Consider the following 19,112-nt stretch of genomic DNA (forward strand, 5'->3'; position numbering starts at 1 on the left):
CTAGTCATTTGATACACTGCTACATTCAACCAAAGAGTGGTAAGCAGGGTTTTTATTGCATGTTTGTCTATGCTTTTAATGAATGGAGTAGAAGGATAGAATTATGGGATGATATGAGAAGCTTGAAAATATTAGAACCATGGCTTCTGTGTGGAGATTTTAATATTGTGATGAATGTAGATGAAAGGATTGGATCACTTGCGAGACATGGTGAAATGATGGACATTAGGGAATGTATGAGGGATTGTGATGTTGAGGATATTAAATCCTCTGGTAAACACTTGGAACAATAAACAACATGGTATGGCTAGGGTCTTTTCCAAACTGGATTAGGGTCCTTGCAAATTCCAGATGGCAAAAGGTGTATAGTATTACTGAAGTTTGTTTTCAAAGTGAAGGAGAATTCGATCATTCTCCTACACTTATTACTATACATTAGAGTGAAAGGAAGGGTAGGAAGCCTTTCAGATACTTTACTATGTGGAGGAATGCAACAAGAATTTACGCCTTGAATCTAGTCCGATCAGGCATAGTTACTGAATTACGACTGGGCAATGGTCAACTTATCGGGCTCGAGACTAAAACAAGGTTTGGAAAATTATTGGTCGTCCGATGGGGCGGATGTCGCCCGACCTGATCGGGCGATGCTTAATTTGATAGGGGGATTTTCGAAACGGGTTATAATATGTTATTTAACCTAGTTTTGTTTTATGCTGTCATTAATACTAAAAACACATTTGTAATATAAAATTCCTTAAGAGCAATAAAACTTTTCTCTATGTGCCGTGGATGTAGCCAATACACCGTTGGTTAACCACGTTAAATCTGCGTGTTCTTTATTATTTTCTTTGTTCATTATTTGTTATTTCTCACATTCGTTATAACAAATCGCTTGAATACTTGACAACTCTTCCGAAGACCTATGGGTAATGATCCTCATTTGCGGCGTAGATTAGTGTAGACTTGAGATTAAATTTAAAACTTCATTCTCCTAGCATACTTCGATTTTTCTGAAACTTCTTGAGCGAAAAATGTAGTATTTCCTGTTAAGTTTCACGTACCAATATATAGAAGGCGCTTCATCCAATACTTGCTTGCCGAAAATCAAAGAAAGAAGGTCCATTTTCCCACGTTGTTCGTCGGTTAAACCAACGATTTTATTCTCAAAGTGCCTTTTTGTTGTCGGAAAATCCCTCCCTGCTTTATTAAACTCTTCTCTTAGGCGAGAGCTCCATTCCTTTTTTAAACTTTCGCAAAGAAAGAAGGAATCAAAAGAAAATACTTAACCCTCAACTTGAGAAGCTCCTTCGATCCCGTGACTTGCCTTTCCTCTTTCTATCTTATTTTTCTAGTTCACCACCGGTATCCGATGAACCATTTGAAAATATTTTATAGATTATTAAATGCGCAGTTTTAAGTTTTTAAGAGTTAAAAGAATTATTTAATTTAAATCAAATTATGTGTTATACCATTATCATTCGAGAAATCGAAAAGTCGCAACTAAAAAAACCAAATACTCTATAGATATTTGATTACATCTTGGTCTCTCAAATGAAAAATATAATATCTTGACAAATCATGCACGATGTCGTATACGAATGATTACAACTTACCTCATCCGTAGGAAGTTGAGACCAAAGTCATTTTAAGATTAAGCCGATTTGGTGGTATGGGATAATTTTTGACGAACTTCAGCAACTTTGATAATTCCAAAAAAGACAAGACGGTAAAGCACCACCATACCTAACAAGATAGCAACATCGACCCATTTAGAGTTGTCTTGTACTTGCAGAGTATTGCTCAAGATCCATTCACCAGATATCATATGTTTTGCCCCATGTGTATCATTATCGTAAAAAACAAGGTCTTCAAACTCATTTTTGTAGAATCCTTGATTCACATAAGTGCCAAAAGAGATGTAATACATTGGATATTTCCAAAAAAGCTTAGGAAGATCGTTAGGTAGCCGAAAGTAGCCACTGGTTAGCATCATCAGGCCTTGAATTCCAGATCCTGTGATGATACCCATAAGAAAATCGGGCACGATACTCGCAACGATCATCATCAAGCTCTCCACCATTGTCATGCTAGCAAAAAGAAGCAAAACGAAGCATATGAAATGATCGAATCCTTTTTGAAGACCAGAAAGGTAATAAGTTATGGCCCCAGGAACAATGGAGAGAAGCAACAAGTAAGGGATGGAGGATAATGTGTTGCTAATCACGTATACGCCAACACCATAATGTCCGTTAAATCTTTCTCGTTCAAAGATCTGAAATTTCGTGAAAATAAAAATTAAACAGTTATGTTCAGCTTAAAATTATCTATGCTAATATATTTATAAGTAGAGGTAAAAATGAGAGAATTAAGTATTACTGCTTGCTCATTATATTTCATCAATGAAATTACATGAATTCTTAAATAGACTTAGGAATAACTCAACAAATCTAAAATATAAGCATATGACTAGGTAATGGCCTAATAAATGAGACCCACTCATATAATACATATACCAAGATTAAACTAACACATGCTAAATTATTTAATAAACAACACACTAACATATTGCTAAACCTTAGGAACAACTCAACTGCTTGTAACTAAGAAATATTCCTATAATATTGGGAGCACTTCCAACATATACTACTGTTTGGGCTTATTTCCTGGGTTAGGCCTGCCAGGGATAATTAAGCCCAATAAAGGCCTTAAACCTCCAGAGGGCCCCACCTGTGATGGTGCATCCCAGCTGTCAGTGCCCCCAGCTGGCCTACAGTTGGGATATCCCAGCACTATAAATACTCAACCCCCTCATCAATGAGAAGGTATTGAATTCTTACCTAACAAACCAGAGCATCTCTCTCTAGACTTTATCTCTCTAAGCTTGATCACTGACTTGAGCGTCGGAGAGGCGATCCCGGAACAACCCCCGGGGCAGTCTAACCGTTACTTTTGCAGGATTCCGGCGTACGGACTTTCGACTCAAGACATTCAAATCTGACCCGGTATTCCCTAAGCAAAGGAGTTAGGACCCTTAATTTCTAGACAGAAACAGTTTGGCGCCGTCTGTGGGGAAAGTACAAAAGGTTACTTCGCCACTACTCACTCAGTTTATCCACTCAGCTACTCAGCTCAGAACGCCAATTGACAAATGGCACCAACAAAAAACACTCGCGGCAAGCCAGCCTCCGAGCAGGTCTCTCGGCCAGAGAGAGGCCACTCGCCCGCATAATCGGGATCCTCCAATCCCCCGACCGGAGCGAGGTCATTCACCTGCGCATAACCGGGAGGCCGAACGGACTCCCTCACCGGCTCGGAGGTCACCTACCGTCCAAACACTGGACCCTCGGTCGGTATCCCAGCATATTCAGCATGTGGAGCCTCAGCCGCTCTTTGCGTCTGACCTGGCCCTTATCACGGCTCAGCTCCAGGAAACTTTCCAAAAAGGTATGATGGACATGATGGCCATGCTCCAGCAGAGGCAGCCACAACAAGTCGTCCCACTCAATCAGCATGAGCCCAGGGAGCGTACGGACGTCCGCTCTCAGAGGGACAACTCTCGTTCTAATCGAGACCCGCAGCCTAGCCGGCCACGGTCCGATGCGAGAGACCCGAGCCACCGGGAAAGAGAAAAATCAGCGCGCAGGGGTCGGCCCGTCAGCATGCAGAGACCCATGTATCTAAATCCCCAAGGGGGGTGCGGGTCGGAAACCCCAAGATGCCCGAGAGTTCCTTAACAACAAGAAGCGCCTCAGCCAAGGCTATGACGCTCGGGAGTTCCTCAGGAAGAAAGCAAATGACCGAGAGGGCCAAGGGGACTCGGCTCATTCTCAGCCCCCTAGGCTAGCTGGAGGAGGGCTCAAGTTCCTGATCCCCTTCAGTCAGGAAATCCTAGGGGCCCGACCTCCGGGTAAAATTAAAACCCCCCTGATCGAGCCATTTGCGGGCCTAACCGACCCAGATGATCATATGGCTAGTTACAAGGCTCAAATGAGCGTACAGACAAGCTGCGAGGCCACTTGGTGTCGCTTCTTCCCTACCACCCTAAGGGTTGGCTCTGAATTGGTTCCAAGAACTGCCGGCGGGGGTCATCACTGACTTCGCCATATTGGAGCACCTCTTCATCCATCAGTTCGTAGCGGAAAGAGGCAAAGAAAAACCAGCCTTCACCTCATGGGGGTGAAGCAAGACAAGAATGAATCCTTGTCGGACTACATCAAGAGGTTCAACGAAGAGTCTCTCAAAATAACCGACCTACAGGACGCTGTAGCCTTCGCTGCCCTCATGTCCGGCCTCCAACCGGGTCGGCTAGATGGTCATTGGCCGAGAATGAAGTCAAAACTTACTCGGAAGCCATGGCTCGGGCCAAAGATTCATCCAAGCAACGGATATCTGCCGTTACTCGGACGAGGTTGGCAAGAAAAGGAAGGATGAAGGGAGTCACGCGGGTCAGCCTAAGCATCAAAGAACAGGGGGCCGAGGGGATCGGCTCACGATAATGGCAACGACCCCCGATTCAATAAAAACCGGAAGGAAATCTACTTTGGCATCCGGAAAAAATTGGTTCCCAGGCCAACGCCCATCCGGACTCATCGTCTCGGAGGGAAAAATTTGGTGTGACTACCACAAGGAATGTGGACACACCACCAACGACTGTCGGGAGCTCAAGAAATCCTTGAACGGTTGGCCGACCAGGGCAACTCAACCCTACCTCAAAGCGTTCGAGCGAGGAAAAGGGAAAGCAAAAGGTGGGTCAGTCGAACAGTGGGGACACCGAAGGCTTCATTGGTGTCATCGCTGGAGGATTTGCGTCGGGAGGCCTAACCGGCCGAGCGCGCAAGGCTCACCTCCAGAACCTTAAACATCAGGTCTTGATGTTCAGCTCCCCCGAGCAGCTGCCCCGTCATGACATTTGGGGAACCTAGTCGGACGTTGCGGTTCCGCACGACGACCCCCTTGTCATCGAGCTCAAGGTAGCGAATACAAAGGTGAAGAGGGTATTGGTGGATAGCGGCTCATCCGCTGATATAATCACCCTTGACTGCCTCAAAAAGCTGAAGTACACCGAACGGGATGTTACCCCCATGGCTCAGCCGCTCATAGGCTTCGGGGGCAACTCTGTCCACCCGGTCGGATCAATAAAATTACCCACTCGGATGGGTGAAAAGGGTAAGGGGAGAAGCCTACCGATCGACTTCTTGGTGGTAGACATCCCTTTGCCTTACAACATAATAATGGGGAGGCCCATGCTAAACAAGGCCAAGGCCGCCATCTCCACCTACCAGCTCCTCTTGCAGTTTGAGACTGATGACGGGAAGGTAGGAAAAATTCAAGGCGACCAACAGGCCGCAAGAGAGTGCTATGTGAATAGCCTCAAAAATACCGACGTCCAAAAGGACTCGGACAACGACGTCCAAAAGGACTCGAAAAAAAGAAAATAGAAGGGGTCAGCCCTCAACGAGCCTCGGGGTGTACATAACTGAAAACCCCAAGCAATATGAGCGTCCTCACCAGCCAGAGGATGACGAAAGTCGCGATCGGCCAGGACCCCGGTCGGACTGTCAGGGTAGGCAAGGCCATGGACCCCAAACAAGGCAAGATATCATCCAAGTGCTCACGGAGTACCAAGATGTCTTTGCCTATGAGGCCACAGAAATGCCGGGGCTCGACCCGAAAATCATGTGCCATGAGCTTAACATCAAAGAGGGGTTCAGACCTATCAAGCAGAAGCTCAGGACCAAGGTCCCGAAAGAAATGCCGCGGCAGCAGCAGAAGTCAAGAAGCTGCTCGAAGCGGGTTTCATAGAAGAGTGTCAATACTCGGAATGGCTGGCCAATGTGGTTTGGTCAAAAAGCCGAGTGGGGCATGGCGAATGTGTGTCGACTTCACCGACTTAAACAAAGCCTGCCCAAAAGACAATCACCCTTTGCCAAAGATCGATAGGCTGGTCGATTCAACGGCAGGGCACGCCCTTCTCAGCTTCATGGATGCAAATGCCGGCTATCATCAAATTCCCATGGCCGAGAAGGATAGGGTTCATACAGCGTTCATCACTCCTCAGGGTGTCTACTGCTACAAAATGATGCCATTCGGCCTCAAAAATGCCGGGGCGACATATCAGCGTACCGTAACAAAATCTTCAGCGACCAATTGGGTCGGAACATTGAGGTATATGTTGACGATATGATAGTCAAAAGCAAGGCCCAGTCGGATCACCCTGCAGATCTGAAAGAAACGCTGAGCACCCTAAGGAAATACCGAATGATGCTCAACCCCAAAAATGCGTCTTCGGGGTTAAAGGGGGAAAGTGCCTCGGATTTCTAGTAGATGAGAGAGGTATAGAGGCCAACCCGGACAAAATCAAAGCGGTCTTAGAAATGAAATCGCCTCGGAATGTTCGGGAAGTACAGCGCCTAACCGGCTGCTTAGCGGCACTGGTCGGTTCCTCTCCCGGTCGGCCGATAAAAGCTTGTTGTTCTTCAAGGCCCTGAAGCGAAAAGAGTTCGCATGGGATGACGAAGCCGAGCAAGCCTTCGCTGACCTCAAGAATCACTTGGCATCTTTGCCCAAACTGATCTCCCCCTTGCCGGGGGAACCCCTGTTTATCTACTTGGCTGTCTCGGACTACGCTCTTAGCGCCGTCCTAATAGCCGAGCGAGAAGGAAAGCAACATCCTGTTACTTCATCAGCCACGCCTATAGGGGGGCCGAGGCGAATACAGCGATGTTGAGAAAATGGTCTTTGCCTTGGTAATGGCGAGCCGGAAGCTCAAGCCCTATTTCAAGCACACCCCATCAAAGTCCTAACCGGACAACCGCTCCGGAAGCTTATTGAGAATAGAAATCACTCGAGTCGGATGAGTGATTGGGCAGACCAGTTAGCAGATTTTGGGCTCGAGTTCGAGCCCCGAAGAGCCATCAAGGCCCAAGCACTCGCTGACTTCATCACTGAATGCGCAACTCGACCCCCGGTCGGTTCGCAAGAGGAGTGGGAAGCTTGTTTTGATGGTCATCCACAAAGAGTGGTTGTGGAGCCGGATTGGTCATCAAACCCCCGGTCGGAGAAAAAATTGAATATGCTGTTAAGTTCGAATTTCTCGGATCTAACAACGAAGCCGAGTATGAGGCTCTCATCCTCGGAATACAGCTATGCATCCTAGCTGGGCAACTCAATCATAGCCAAGTCCGACTCACAACTCATAGTGGGTCAGATTTCCGGAGACTATGAAGCCAAGGAGGACAACATGAGGATGTACTTGGCCAAAGCCCGAGCTGTCATTGCAAGGTTGTCCGGATTCCGGATTACCACATTCCTCGCTCGGAAAATCAGCAAGCGATGCACTGGCTCGGATGGCTAGTTCTGCTGAGGGTCGGCCCCCAGAACCATAACTTGGGAAGTGTTGAAGGAGCCTAGCATAAATGCCAAAGAGCAGCTCGTACTCAATCGATCCTCAAACTGGATGGGTGAAATTGTGGAGTACTTGCGAGACGGGACCTTACCCAGGATCCTAAAGAAGCCGACCGGTTAAGCATAAGTCAGGTTGGTTCCTTTGGCATGAAAGGCAGCTCTATAAAAAGTCTTTCACTCATCCCCTCCTCAAATGTATAACTCCCGAGGAAGGAAATTATGTCCTCCGGAGAAATACACCAAGGAGCCTGCGGAAGCCATCAAGGGGTCGAACTATAGCCGGAAAGGCGCTAAGAGCAGGGTACTATTGGCCTACTTGAAAGCTGATGCCTCGGACTTAGTCCGACGGTGTCCCTCCTGCCAGATTCACTCGGACATCCAGGGCGCCTGCCACTCCCCTCACCACATTCAAGCAGTCCTGCCTTCGACAAGTGGGGCATGGACCTGCTCGGACCTTTTCCCCCGCTTCTGGGCAAAGGAAGTTCCTAATTGTGGCTATTGATTACTTCACCAAGTGGACCGAAGCCGAGCCACTGGCGTCAATTACTGACAAGCAGGTTCAGTTGTTCATATGGAGGAATTCATTACCCGGTTCGGAATTCCAAGAGCCTTGGTATCAGACAATGGCCGACAGTTCAACAGCGGGCCGACTCGAGATATTGTGCCCGGTTCGGCATTCAAACAAGGTTCTCGGCAGTCTCCCGCCTCAGACCAACGGGCAAGCCGAGTCGGCAATAAAATTGTCCTAAAGGGTATCAAGAAATCCCTTGATGCGCTAAAGGGGCATGGGTAGACGACCTACCCGGAGTTCTCTGGTCGGCTCGAACAACGGTAAAGAAGCCACGGGGCACTCCCCTTTCGGCTTGGTCTATGGAAGCGAGGCTGTCCTTCCGGTCGAGGTGGGAATTCCTTCCCCTCGGATGACATTCTATGAGTTCGACCAAAATGAAGAAGAAAAGCCCATCAACTTAGACCTTTGCCAGAAACCCGAGGCAATGCTTTGCTACAAGCCATCCGGTACAAGCAAAGAATCACAGAGGCACTTTAACCGGCGAGTAAAGCCTCGGCCAATCAGTCTAGGCGACTGGGTCGTCCGAAAGGTCGAAGCCACCGGACTTTCCCATCTCAAAGGGAAGTTGGGGGCAAATTGGGACGGCCCTTACAAGGTTACAGAAATCATCAAGCCAGGGACATTCCGACTCGAATCTCCCGAAGGGGTCCCCCTGGCTCGGCCTTGGAACCTAGACAATCTCAAAAGATTCTATGTGTAACTTCTTTTTCGTTACTTGCACTAGGGGCATGATGTAAGGCCAGCACTACCTGGTCGGTTTAGCAAGCTAATCAATTGTAACTCGGACTTAACCAGTCCATTACTCGACTTACCATCATGATCAGTCGTTTCATCTAGAAATAAAAAGACTTAGCCAGTCTCATTATTTTGATCAAAAAGGGCAAAAACTTAACCAGTTTATTGTCTATTAAATGTTTAATATATTGCAAATAACGAAAAAGTACGACAAGGCAAGTTGCAAAATAGTAGTTGTATTCCAATTGATGAAAAGTTGAAAAATACAACCAGAGTTTACAAAAATACATGACCAAAAGCGAGGCAAAAATAGAAAAGCTAGAAGGCCGACAAGGCCAAGGCTAAGAAAATAAAATCCTAAAAGCAGCTAAGAGGAAGGGTCGGCGGCAGGTTGCTCGGCAGGAGGAGGCTCGGTGCTGGCAGCATCTTCCTCGTCATCGTCAGAATCATCTCGAGCTCATCTCTCAGCCATTTGGCTTTAATCTCAGCTGCCCGGTGGCTCAGCCAACTCCTGGTAGCGAGACCAGACTGAATTCCAGTCGGCCTCGGGCAGGATCGCAAGGCCTCCTAAGCTTGCAAGGCCTCGTCCTCGCCCATCTTATGGAAGACTGGCCCGACCTCGGCGCAGAAATCGGTGCAATCGTCCGACTCTGCCAAGCTTGAACCACTCTCCTGGAGCGGCAACGGCTCTTGGGCCTCTTCAGTTGAGCCTCGGCCGTGGCGAGTTTGAACTTAACTCCCTCCAGATCGCTCTCAGCCTGGGCCAAGGCGGACTCGGCCGTTGCCTTCGCCGACTCGGCGTTCTCCTTCGCCAAGCAGAGGTTGGACCTCTCCACCTTCCATTCCTCCTGCTCTTTTTGCCAGGCCTCCTCGCCCTTCCGGATCTTCTCCTCCACTCTTCCTTGCGAGCTCGCCAATCTTTTGTCCTCTTGGCTGGTACACCTCGTCAAAGTGTGACCGAGCCGCGTCTCAGTCCTGGACCTCTTGACCAAGCGAGCCGGTCTCGGCCACTTTAGTCATACGGATGGAAAACTGCCGAATAACAAACAATCAGTTAGAAGTTGGCTAATAAAAAGCAAGTAAAGACGGGGAAAAATTAACTTACGTCCATCCAAGAGCGGAAGAGCTCGCTCGACTCATTCCTCCCGTTGACCTCATTAATATGGTCTCGGTCGTTTGAGTGCACAGGATCTCCAGCGTCGGAAATCCTCTTCTTCTTGTCCGTCTTGGACATTTGAGTAAAGGGACGGCGCCTCGGACAGAGAACGCTCGGCCGAGAAGGGTGAGTCCCCTGACATACCCCACTCCGACAGGCTCAAATCCGAGGGTGAAACGAAATGTGGTGTCCCCCTTCAGAGTCGGGTCGGGACTGTTCACCTCGCGAAGGATCTTGCCTCGCCTTCTTGGCCGAGGCCTCCGTTCGGCTCGGGCCTTCGCCAAGGCCTCTCCGTCATTCCACCCTCTCTCAGTGCGCTCCTTGCGCTTCCTCGGCTTGGGTTGGAAGGATCCTACAAAAACAATAAAAGTTGGTAAAATTGAATAATCTAAAGCTAAACCGGGTCGGAGAAAAGGGTGCTCACCTTTGGCTTAGAAGGCTTGTTAATTTGTTGGCCTTCATCTCGGCCCTAATCCGAGCCGCCTTCAGCGCAGCGGAAGTCAATCGTTCGGCCATCTCGAGTCGGTCTCCTTAAGGAAAGGCTAGGGAGCTTCTGCAAAAGGAAAAAGAGTTAGAGCAACATGTCAAAACAAGCATAAATATAAGTCAATCGGACCCCCTCTTGCCGAATTACCCTTGGGAAAGGCCGGACTCAAGCCGAAGCCGCAGGAAGTGCTCGTTCTTGAACGTTTGCAGCTCGGGAGCCAGTTCCCCGCTACAAACACCTCGCCACCTCGACTATCTTAGCCTCCAGTGAAAGTAGATAGCGGCCACGGCTTCCTCGTCGGATAGCTCGGCACCTTGAAGTTCAAACAGTGGTTTGGCTCGGATGACGGGGGCACGGTGGGGATGCCCCATTCCCCACCAAGTACACAAAGGCGAATCCCGGCGGAACCCCTTCTGAGAAGTGGGGGATCAAGAACTGTGCGGTAGCCCCGCCGAGCCTGAAAGCACCACCAGCCCGGACCATGATCCCCGGCTGGCATCTCGAACAATTTATACATATGCCGCCAAAGGGTCAGGGTCGGCTTGACACCGATGATGTTACAGATACCTGAACCGCTAAGATCCCGCCCCAAGATTTGGGGAGAGCTGACCCAAGCACAGTTGTAGGCGTTCAGAGATGTCTTTCTCAAATGGGTCAGCGGGAATCTTAAGCCTAGTTCCATGGCCTTATAGTAAAATGCCGTGCACCCGGGCGGCGGAGACAAGATGGTATGGCTGCATCGGGTCGGCAACAGTATAGGGGTCCTTTATTTGAAATTTGCTGCTTGGCCTCGGATCCTCCATAAGGCCTTTATTAAAGAGGAAGTGGAAATTTTGCTCCCGGACCGCCTTTGGGTCGATCTCGGATACGCGAGCCGACCCGATGTAGAAGCTTCGCCTTCCTCTCCGGCATAGCTATCCTAACTACACCATCAGACAAATATTGTCTAAGTAACTCCTCGAAGAAGGATAGGCCAGGGACACCTCCCAGGGTAGGGGGATGGTACCCTCGGCCTCCTCCTCCTCGGCTTGCGAAGGAGTACTTGGGAGGGAAAGCGCCTCAGGCACAGCCGAGGGGTCCGGGCAACTTATTAAAGTTGACACCAAACCATCCCATACCCCTCACTTCCTCGGCTAAATTAAAGGAGGTGAGGAGGGGTGTCACTGACTCGGACGACTCCCCATTATTTTCAACAGAAGGGGGTCGGCCGATTTTATTAAAAGAAAGAGAAGAAAAACTTAGTAAAAAAAACAAAACAAAGGCGTACCTGGTCGGACGAAGAAGATGGGGCTCGGACTTAGAGAGAGAAAATGATCTAAAGTAGAGAGAGAGAGAGCAGAAAACTCAATTAGAGAGAGAGAGAGAATTGTAAAAGTGACAAAAATCTCTCTCCTCTCTCCTACTTATAGGCAAAATCCTCGGTCCCGTGTTCCACGTCATCTCTTGGACCGGGCCTTGTGTCTTCAACACCTTAATGGGCCTCCCAACGTGCAAAACTATTCAAAACGTACAACCCCTCGGAATACCAATCGTCACAAAAGTCATAAATAACCAGAAGTTGAATCGCCACCATGTTTTCAAGCACCCCAATAATCTACCGTTGCCACGTGGCATTTGGGTTCCCAAGAAGCTATTAAGTTCACCAGCTCAAGATTGCCAGTTCATTAGCTCAAGGTTATCCACTCGGTCACCTCAGCCAGTGGTCCAAAACCTTAGGCACCGGCTCGGACAAGCATGTGGCTCATTGGCCCCTCATCCGAGCCGCGTCCAACTAGCTCGGCCCTTGGAGGCACTCCTCCTTGGTTGAGTAAGTCTCCTAAGTCCCAGATTGACCTAGCGAGAGCAGGCACCGGCTCGGACAAGCATGGGGCTCATTGGCCCTCATCCGAGCCGCGTCCACTAGCTCGGCCCTTGGAGGCACTCCTCCTTGGTTGAGTAAGTCTCCTAAGTCCCAGATTGACTTAGCGAGAGCAGGCACCGGCTCGGACAAGCATGGGGCTCATTGGTCCCTCATCCGAGCCGCGTCCAACTAGCTCGGCCCAAGGAGGCACTCCTCCTTGGTTGAGTAAGTCTCCTAGTCCCAGATTGACTTAGCGAGAGCAGGCACCGGCTCGGACAAGCATGGGGCTCATTGGTCCCTCATCCGAGCCGCGTCCAACTAGCTCGGCCCAAGGAGGCACTCCTCCTTGGTTGAGTAAGTCTCCTAAGTCCCAGATTGACTTAGCGAGAGCAGGCACCGGCTCGGACAAGCATGGGGCTCATTGGCCCTCATCCGAGCCGCGTCCAACTAGCTCGGCCCAAGGAGGCACTCCTCCTTGGTTGAGTAAGTCTCCTAAGTCCCAAATTGACTTAGCGAGAGCAGGCACCGGCTCGGACAAGCATGGGGCTCATTGGCCCCTCATCCGAGCCGCGTCAACCGGCTCGGCCTAGGGAGGCTCTCCTCCTTGGTCGAGTGAACTTCCTAAGTCCTAGTTTGACTTAGCGAATGTGATACCGGCTCGGACAAGCATGGGCTTGGCCCCCGGTCCGAGCCGGAAATTAGCTACGGGCTTCCATATCTTTACAGACCGGGTCGGCACATGCCACCCTCCTCTCCCCCAAGGAGACCGGGTCGGCACATGCCACCCCTCTCCTTGAGGGGACCGGGTCGGCACATGCCACCCTTCTCTCCCCAAGAGACCGGGTCGGCACATGCCACCCTTCTCTCCCCAAGAGACCGGGTCGGCACATGCCACCCCTCTCCTTGAGGAGACCGGGTCGGCACATGCCACCCCTCCTTGAGGAGACGGGTCGGCACATGCCACCCCTCTCCTTGAAGGAACGGGTCGGCACAAGCCACCCTTCTCTTCTTGGAGACCGGGTCGGCACGTGTCCCTTTTTGGGCCTAAAAGGCAGATCAGCCTGGGTTCAAAATCGTCTAGGTTCCGCCACAAACGGGAAACACTTCAGAAAGGTACCGATGTATCCCATTCCTGGCGTGGGGCTAATTGTTTGGGCTTATTTCCTGGGTTAGGCCTGCCAGGGATAATTAAGCCCAATAAAGGCCTTAAACCTCCAGAGGGCCCCACCTGTGATGGTGCATCCCAGCTGTCAGTGCCCCCCAGCTGGCCTACAGTTGGGATATCCCCAGCACTATAAATACTCAACCCCCTCATCAATGAGAAGGTATTGAATTCTTACCTAACAAACCAGAGCATCTCTCTCTAGACTTTATCTCTCTAAGCTTGATCACTGACTTGAGCGTCGGAGAGGCGATCCCGGAACAACCCCCGGGGCAGTCTAACCTTTACTTTTGCAGGATTCCGGCGTACGGACTTTCGACTCAAGACATTCAAATCTGACCCGGTATTCCCTAAGCAAAGGAGTTAGGACCCTTAATTTCTAGACAGAAACAACTACTATTTGTAAGGCCCAAGTTATAATTAGTAGAGGCCCCTAAAGTTGTTTAGCAACCCCACTATGATGCGTCTCCACTTACTGCTCACTCTGTATCTTAGTATCTTACCAAACTTCCTCCTAAAGGTGGCCATGGGCCGGGCTGGCCCGCAGGCTGCCTGAGCCCGGCCCGAGCCCACTATGGGCCCGGCCCGGCCCGCTGGCCATAACATGGGCCGTGGGTCTTGCACGTTTGGAGATTTTAGATTTCGGCCCGGGGCCAGCACGAGCCTGTGGGCCTTGCAATTTCTTTTTTTCAAAAACTGTGATTTTTGGACCAGGCCCGCGGTGAGCACGAGCCCGGCCCGCAAGGCCCGTGGGCCGGGCCGGGCCATGGACAAGTTTCCCACAATTTCAGCCCGGCCCGGCATGGCACGAGTTTGATGGGTCACGGGCCTAGCCCGCGGGCCTGGCCCGTGGTCAGGCCCAGCACGCCCCGTGGCCAGCTCTACTTCCTCCTCAATGTAAAACTGAACTTCTATACATCGCCGTACTATTACTTAAAATCGTCCAAAAAACTTTTGAAATTACATTTATAACCTTTTTCTTTTTTATTCTTAAATCACCATCACCATTCACCTCTTGCTGGCTGCCACCACCACCACCACTCACCTCCTACTGGCTGCCACCACCACCTGTCCACCTCACTCCACCACCCTCACCTCCATTAAAATCACCCTTCTCTCTCCTTCTTCAACACCATGTGTACTACCACCCACCCACCTCACTCCACCACCCTCACCTCCACTTCCTTCGTCGCACACAACCACCACCACTTCCTTCGTCGTGCGTCACCCTTCCCGTAACCACCACCACCTCCACGCAAAAGCTGAAGAAAACTGGTTTTTTTTAAAACGCGAACGTCACTTGAGGTGATGGCGGTGGAGAATGATGTCGCGGGAGATAAGTGATGGCGGTGGAGGTGGCAGGTGGCAGTGGGAAAGTATTAGGTGGTGGTGGTGGGGGTGGTGAGCGGTGTGGAAAAAGGAGAGGGTGCCAGGGCAGTGGTGGTGGGTGGTGTGGAAAAGAGGAGAGGGTGAAAGGGTCGGTAGTGGTGGGGTGGTGGGTGGTGGAAAAGAGAAAAGGGTAAAATTGTCTATAAAAATAAATTTTGGACGATTTTAAGTAATTTCAGAATGATGTTTAACAATCCAACAGAAACAGAGATAAATGAGGGAGTTAGAGCAAAGTAGGTAATTTTAGGAGCAATATTTCAAGTATATGAGATATTAAGTTGCTTAGAAATATAAGTGTAATTTATGGATCAATTGGGCCAAGCATGATGATGAAAATTTTAGGAGTGAAATTTTGAGAAATTTTCTTACCAAAAATTTCAACGTAATGCATGATTATTAGTTATATTACTACTTATCTAATGGGTTTTTTGACGCTTTTTATTAAAAAATCATAAACTAATTGCATAACAGAAGAAGGAAAAAATAGATATGTAAAAAAAAGCTTTAGTAATTAAAAATTGATTTTATTAGTTTTAATTGGTAAACTCTAATATATAAAAATATATTAAAAGACATTTCTAGGAAAGCCTATGCGCCACGTGACACTCTTCTCAAAATTCTAATGCAAATATTGAATGTATGTGTATATTAGTTTATTAAAAAAAAATATGTATTTGATACTCAAACCTTTCAGATTTTTTTACTTAACGTCATGATGTAAAAATTTTAATTTATTAATGGAAAAAAAATACAAAAAATAGCAATATAAATTATGAAATTTAAAAATAATAACATATTTTGTTTATTGTAACTTACCCGAAGCATTTTCGGACCAAAATACTAGTTTTAATCATTAAAAAACTCAGAGAAGACAAGAATACTTAATTAGTACCTACTTCGTTTATGGTGGGTCGAATTTTAAAATCTTTGACCGAAATTTCTCATTTGTATATATAAAAAAACATATTCATGTGGGATCTTTGTTAGATTCGTCTCAATCTGTAGTTTCATGATATCAATTTTTTATATTTTTTTATTAATACGAAATTGAAGGTATTAAATGTCAAAATTACGTCTTGAAAACCGTGTAAAAATACAAACAAACACTATATTATGAAACGGAGGAAGTAATATATGTAGCACTTCGTACACAATAAAAGAGAAGACCAAATTTAGTTCAGCGCAACTTACTTTCATGTCTTCAACAAAAGAAGGGAATCCTCCAATAGCCATGAATGTAAGAAATCCCCCAATGTAAACGAGCATTGAAATCCTTGCCTGTCGTCATAAATTAAACCGTGTTATATTGTCATGAAAAGAACATATATATGTTTAATGACTTGTTTTACCTGAATCGATCCATAAGAGTCATCCAGACCATGGAAGAGAATCCCGAGACACATGCAAATAACCACATATATAGCCAAACGAAGCCTATAATAGCCAGGATCACGATACATATTCACAAAAGACCGTTTAGTAAGAAGAAGAGATTGTGTGATAAAACTTGCTTGGCTTCCTTTCTCTAGCTTTACGCCTTCCTACAGGCCAGTTAAATATTTGCCATCAGGTTAAAAGTTATATACGTACTGCGTACATCCATGTTATTCAAACCCTTCAATTCGACACATATTCGTGTTTGACTCAAGTACCGATTCCAGTAGATGTGTTTGTTTTCTCTTACATGTTCACATATTGTTGATACTCGCGTTTGAACTTGTCGATGTGCTTCGGAGGACTTGTACGACTGGACCAGAAAGTTTATATTATTTTCTGTGCTCAACTTCCCTTCAAGTCCCTGTACTAGCCATGATATGTATTTGGTTAAGCTCAAACATTGTCCCTTTATTATATGTCCAATATCTTTAATACTTTGTTTTATGCATAGAGATCGGCGCTTACCAACTCAAAATCATTATTGATGATTTTTAGGTAGTGATCAGATGGGTTTCTCATACTGGGGCAAGGGAAAGCATTGACGGAAAAAAACTGCGAACGCGTAAAGGACCATAAAATTGTTAGTAGAAGTAACACATAAATACGAAAATGGCAAAATAAAGTATGAAATTTAAAAATAATAACATATTTGTTTAATGTACCTCACCCAAGGCATACGCCCGGGCCAAAATACTAATTTTATAATATTCCCGTCGCAAAAAAGACAAACATTTCAAATTCCCTGAATGGCGAATTTTGAATTAAGAACAATTTATACTTATATGTAGCTCTAACGGGCTGCAAAATAAAGAGGTAATGTGCAACTCTTAAGCAATAAATAAGTTTGTTACCAAGAATTGGCGCATGAATTTTTTCCATAACTTTTATAAAAAAATACGGTCTTTTTATGAGTAATAACATTTAAGGAATTGCATTTAATGATACATATACCAAACCTCAGTATATGAAAACAAATATTGCATTTACAATGTAGTTGTATTATACTCCCTCCGTTTCATTTTAATCTACACACTTACACTTTCCACCCATGTCAATTCAAAACTTTGAGGACATATCTTTAGTTTTGTATTTGTAAAAATTATAAAAAGTACATATTAATAAAATACATGTTATGATGAATCTAATAAGATCCCACATGACTATAATTTCATCTGCGTATAAATCACAAATGATGGTCAAAGTAAATTTTTTGAATAGTGTAAAATATCAAAGTATAACAATTAAAATGAAACGGAGAGAGTAGTAATGTATATATTCAAGAAATCAAATTTTAACATTGTTTTACAAATAGAAATTTCAATATAAGTATATTAAAATTTCTATTCCCTCGGTCCAAGAATAATCTGAGCAATTTTTATCGTCTCAAATTAGTTTGAACACTTTAATTGTGAAACACATATCATTGTTAAACTTTGAGGTCATCCTTGGTTCTCCCACAAAGTGAAGTGAGTAAATTAAAAAGAAATGGAAGGAGCATGCGATTAGTGCAAAATAAAATAAAATAAAAGGAAGTGTAAAGTACATCTAAAAATATTGGAAAAATTGACATGAATAATAATCCCAATTTGCTAAGTATCACAAATTAATAACGTTTGACTATTTAAGAATAATCTCAAGTTTTAGCGAGATTTTCATAAATAATCTTGAGCCTTTTATAGGTGTGTTACATACAAGTAAGATTTCAAAAAGTCCCCCAAATCTTGGGATTAAACCTAGATAATAAAAAAAAATTAGGATCATAATGAAAAGATGAGTCGAAATTGAGATTATTCATTTTTTTTTTCCTAACAGTAAAAAGCTAAGGCGTACCGTATATGCATCAGGGGTAGACCCAAAATAGACAAGTTTTCCATAGGAAAGTAGACAAAGCTTGTTGAAGAGCTCAAACACTTCACTGCTTGGTTGATGTAAAGATGCAATTACTGTTATACCCTCTTGCTTGGCTAGGCTAATGATATATCTCATAACATGGTATGATGCGGCGCTGTCAAGTCCACTAGTAGGCTCATCAAGGAAGAGAAGTTGTGGCCGCGTTAAGATTTCCATGCATATACTAACTCTCCTCTTCTGCCCCCCACTAATACTTCTTATTGTTCGACCTCCAATCAAATTATTGCTACAATCTTGCAAACCCATCTTTTGTATAGCCATCTCAGCGGTAGCCAGCTTCTCCGATTTCAGCATAGATGCTGGAAGTTGAAGTAGAGCAGAGTAGTGTATCGCTTCTCTTACTGTTAGTGTTGCCATTAGCGTGTCGTCTTGTGCAACATAAGCCTGGTTCATGCACAATTATCGAACAAATAAGCTTATATGTTGTTACTTTAGTCTTTTCCATACTTCACATGAAAAACTACTCCCTCAATAATCTCAAAAATAAACTAGTTAGAGAGCTTCAAAGTTCTTTCCTCCAACATATATATATATAATCAATCCAAAGCAAACAATATGGATGGTGGTTGACACGGGTATTCCGAGCGTTTAATGTTCTTCTTCCCACCTCTAAAGGTGTTGCCTGTAGAGATATTATGAGTGACGGCATGCTTAGTCGTATGGAGTTATGTGTACTGGGAGGAGAATTGCTGAAAAAAGATTTTCTGGGTTTCCAGCCTAAAGAGGCTTGTGCGGGTTGTTTGAAGATGCAGGCGGAGGTGTGTGACATGAAAAAACAGCTTCAGCAGATCTTGGCACGTATGCGAGCTCGACATACGCTTGCGGCACAGCAGCACCGCCAACTTATGTCTGCCATCATTCTCAAACCCACCCCACCTTGATCCTTGTTCTACTATGCAATATTGACTACTCTTGTAGTTTTTCGGATAAAACTTGTCGGTTTTTATAAAGGTGTTTTGATACTTTGTGATTATTTTGGATATTTTTTGATGATTGTGAATTGGTACTGTTTGTAGCACT

The 19,112-nt window shown here is 46.1% G+C and overlaps 1 protein-coding gene across 2 annotated transcripts; it reads right to left on the reverse strand.

Annotated features, from left to right (window-relative positions):
* Positions 1-1,497: 1,497 nt before the first annotated feature.
* On the reverse strand, positions 1,498-19,053 carry LOC104892371 (ABC transporter G family member 1). 2 transcript variants are annotated; one of them, XM_010678290.4, is made up of 6 exons: positions 18,012-19,053; positions 16,647-16,733; positions 16,429-16,542; positions 16,094-16,285; positions 15,936-16,022; positions 1,498-2,272 (listed from the first exon to the last, which is right to left on the reverse strand). In XM_010678290.4, the coding sequence occupies exons 1-6, from the start codon at positions 18,483-18,485 to the stop codon at positions 1,652-1,654; spliced, it is 1,575 nt and encodes a 524-aa protein (XP_010676592.2). In that variant the 5' UTR covers positions 18,486-19,053; the 3' UTR covers positions 1,498-1,651. The 2 variants fall into 2 exon arrangements, with proteins under 2 accessions (XP_010676592.2, XP_048501079.1); XM_048645122.2 differs by having other exon boundaries at positions 1,829-2,087.
* Positions 19,054-19,112: the final 59 nt, after the last annotated feature.

Source organism: Beta vulgaris, chromosome 5 (assembly GCF_026745355.1).
Source record: "Beta vulgaris subsp. vulgaris cultivar EL10 chromosome 5, EL10.2, whole genome shotgun sequence".
NCBI lineage: Eukaryota > Viridiplantae > Streptophyta > Magnoliopsida > Caryophyllales > Amaranthaceae > Beta > Beta vulgaris.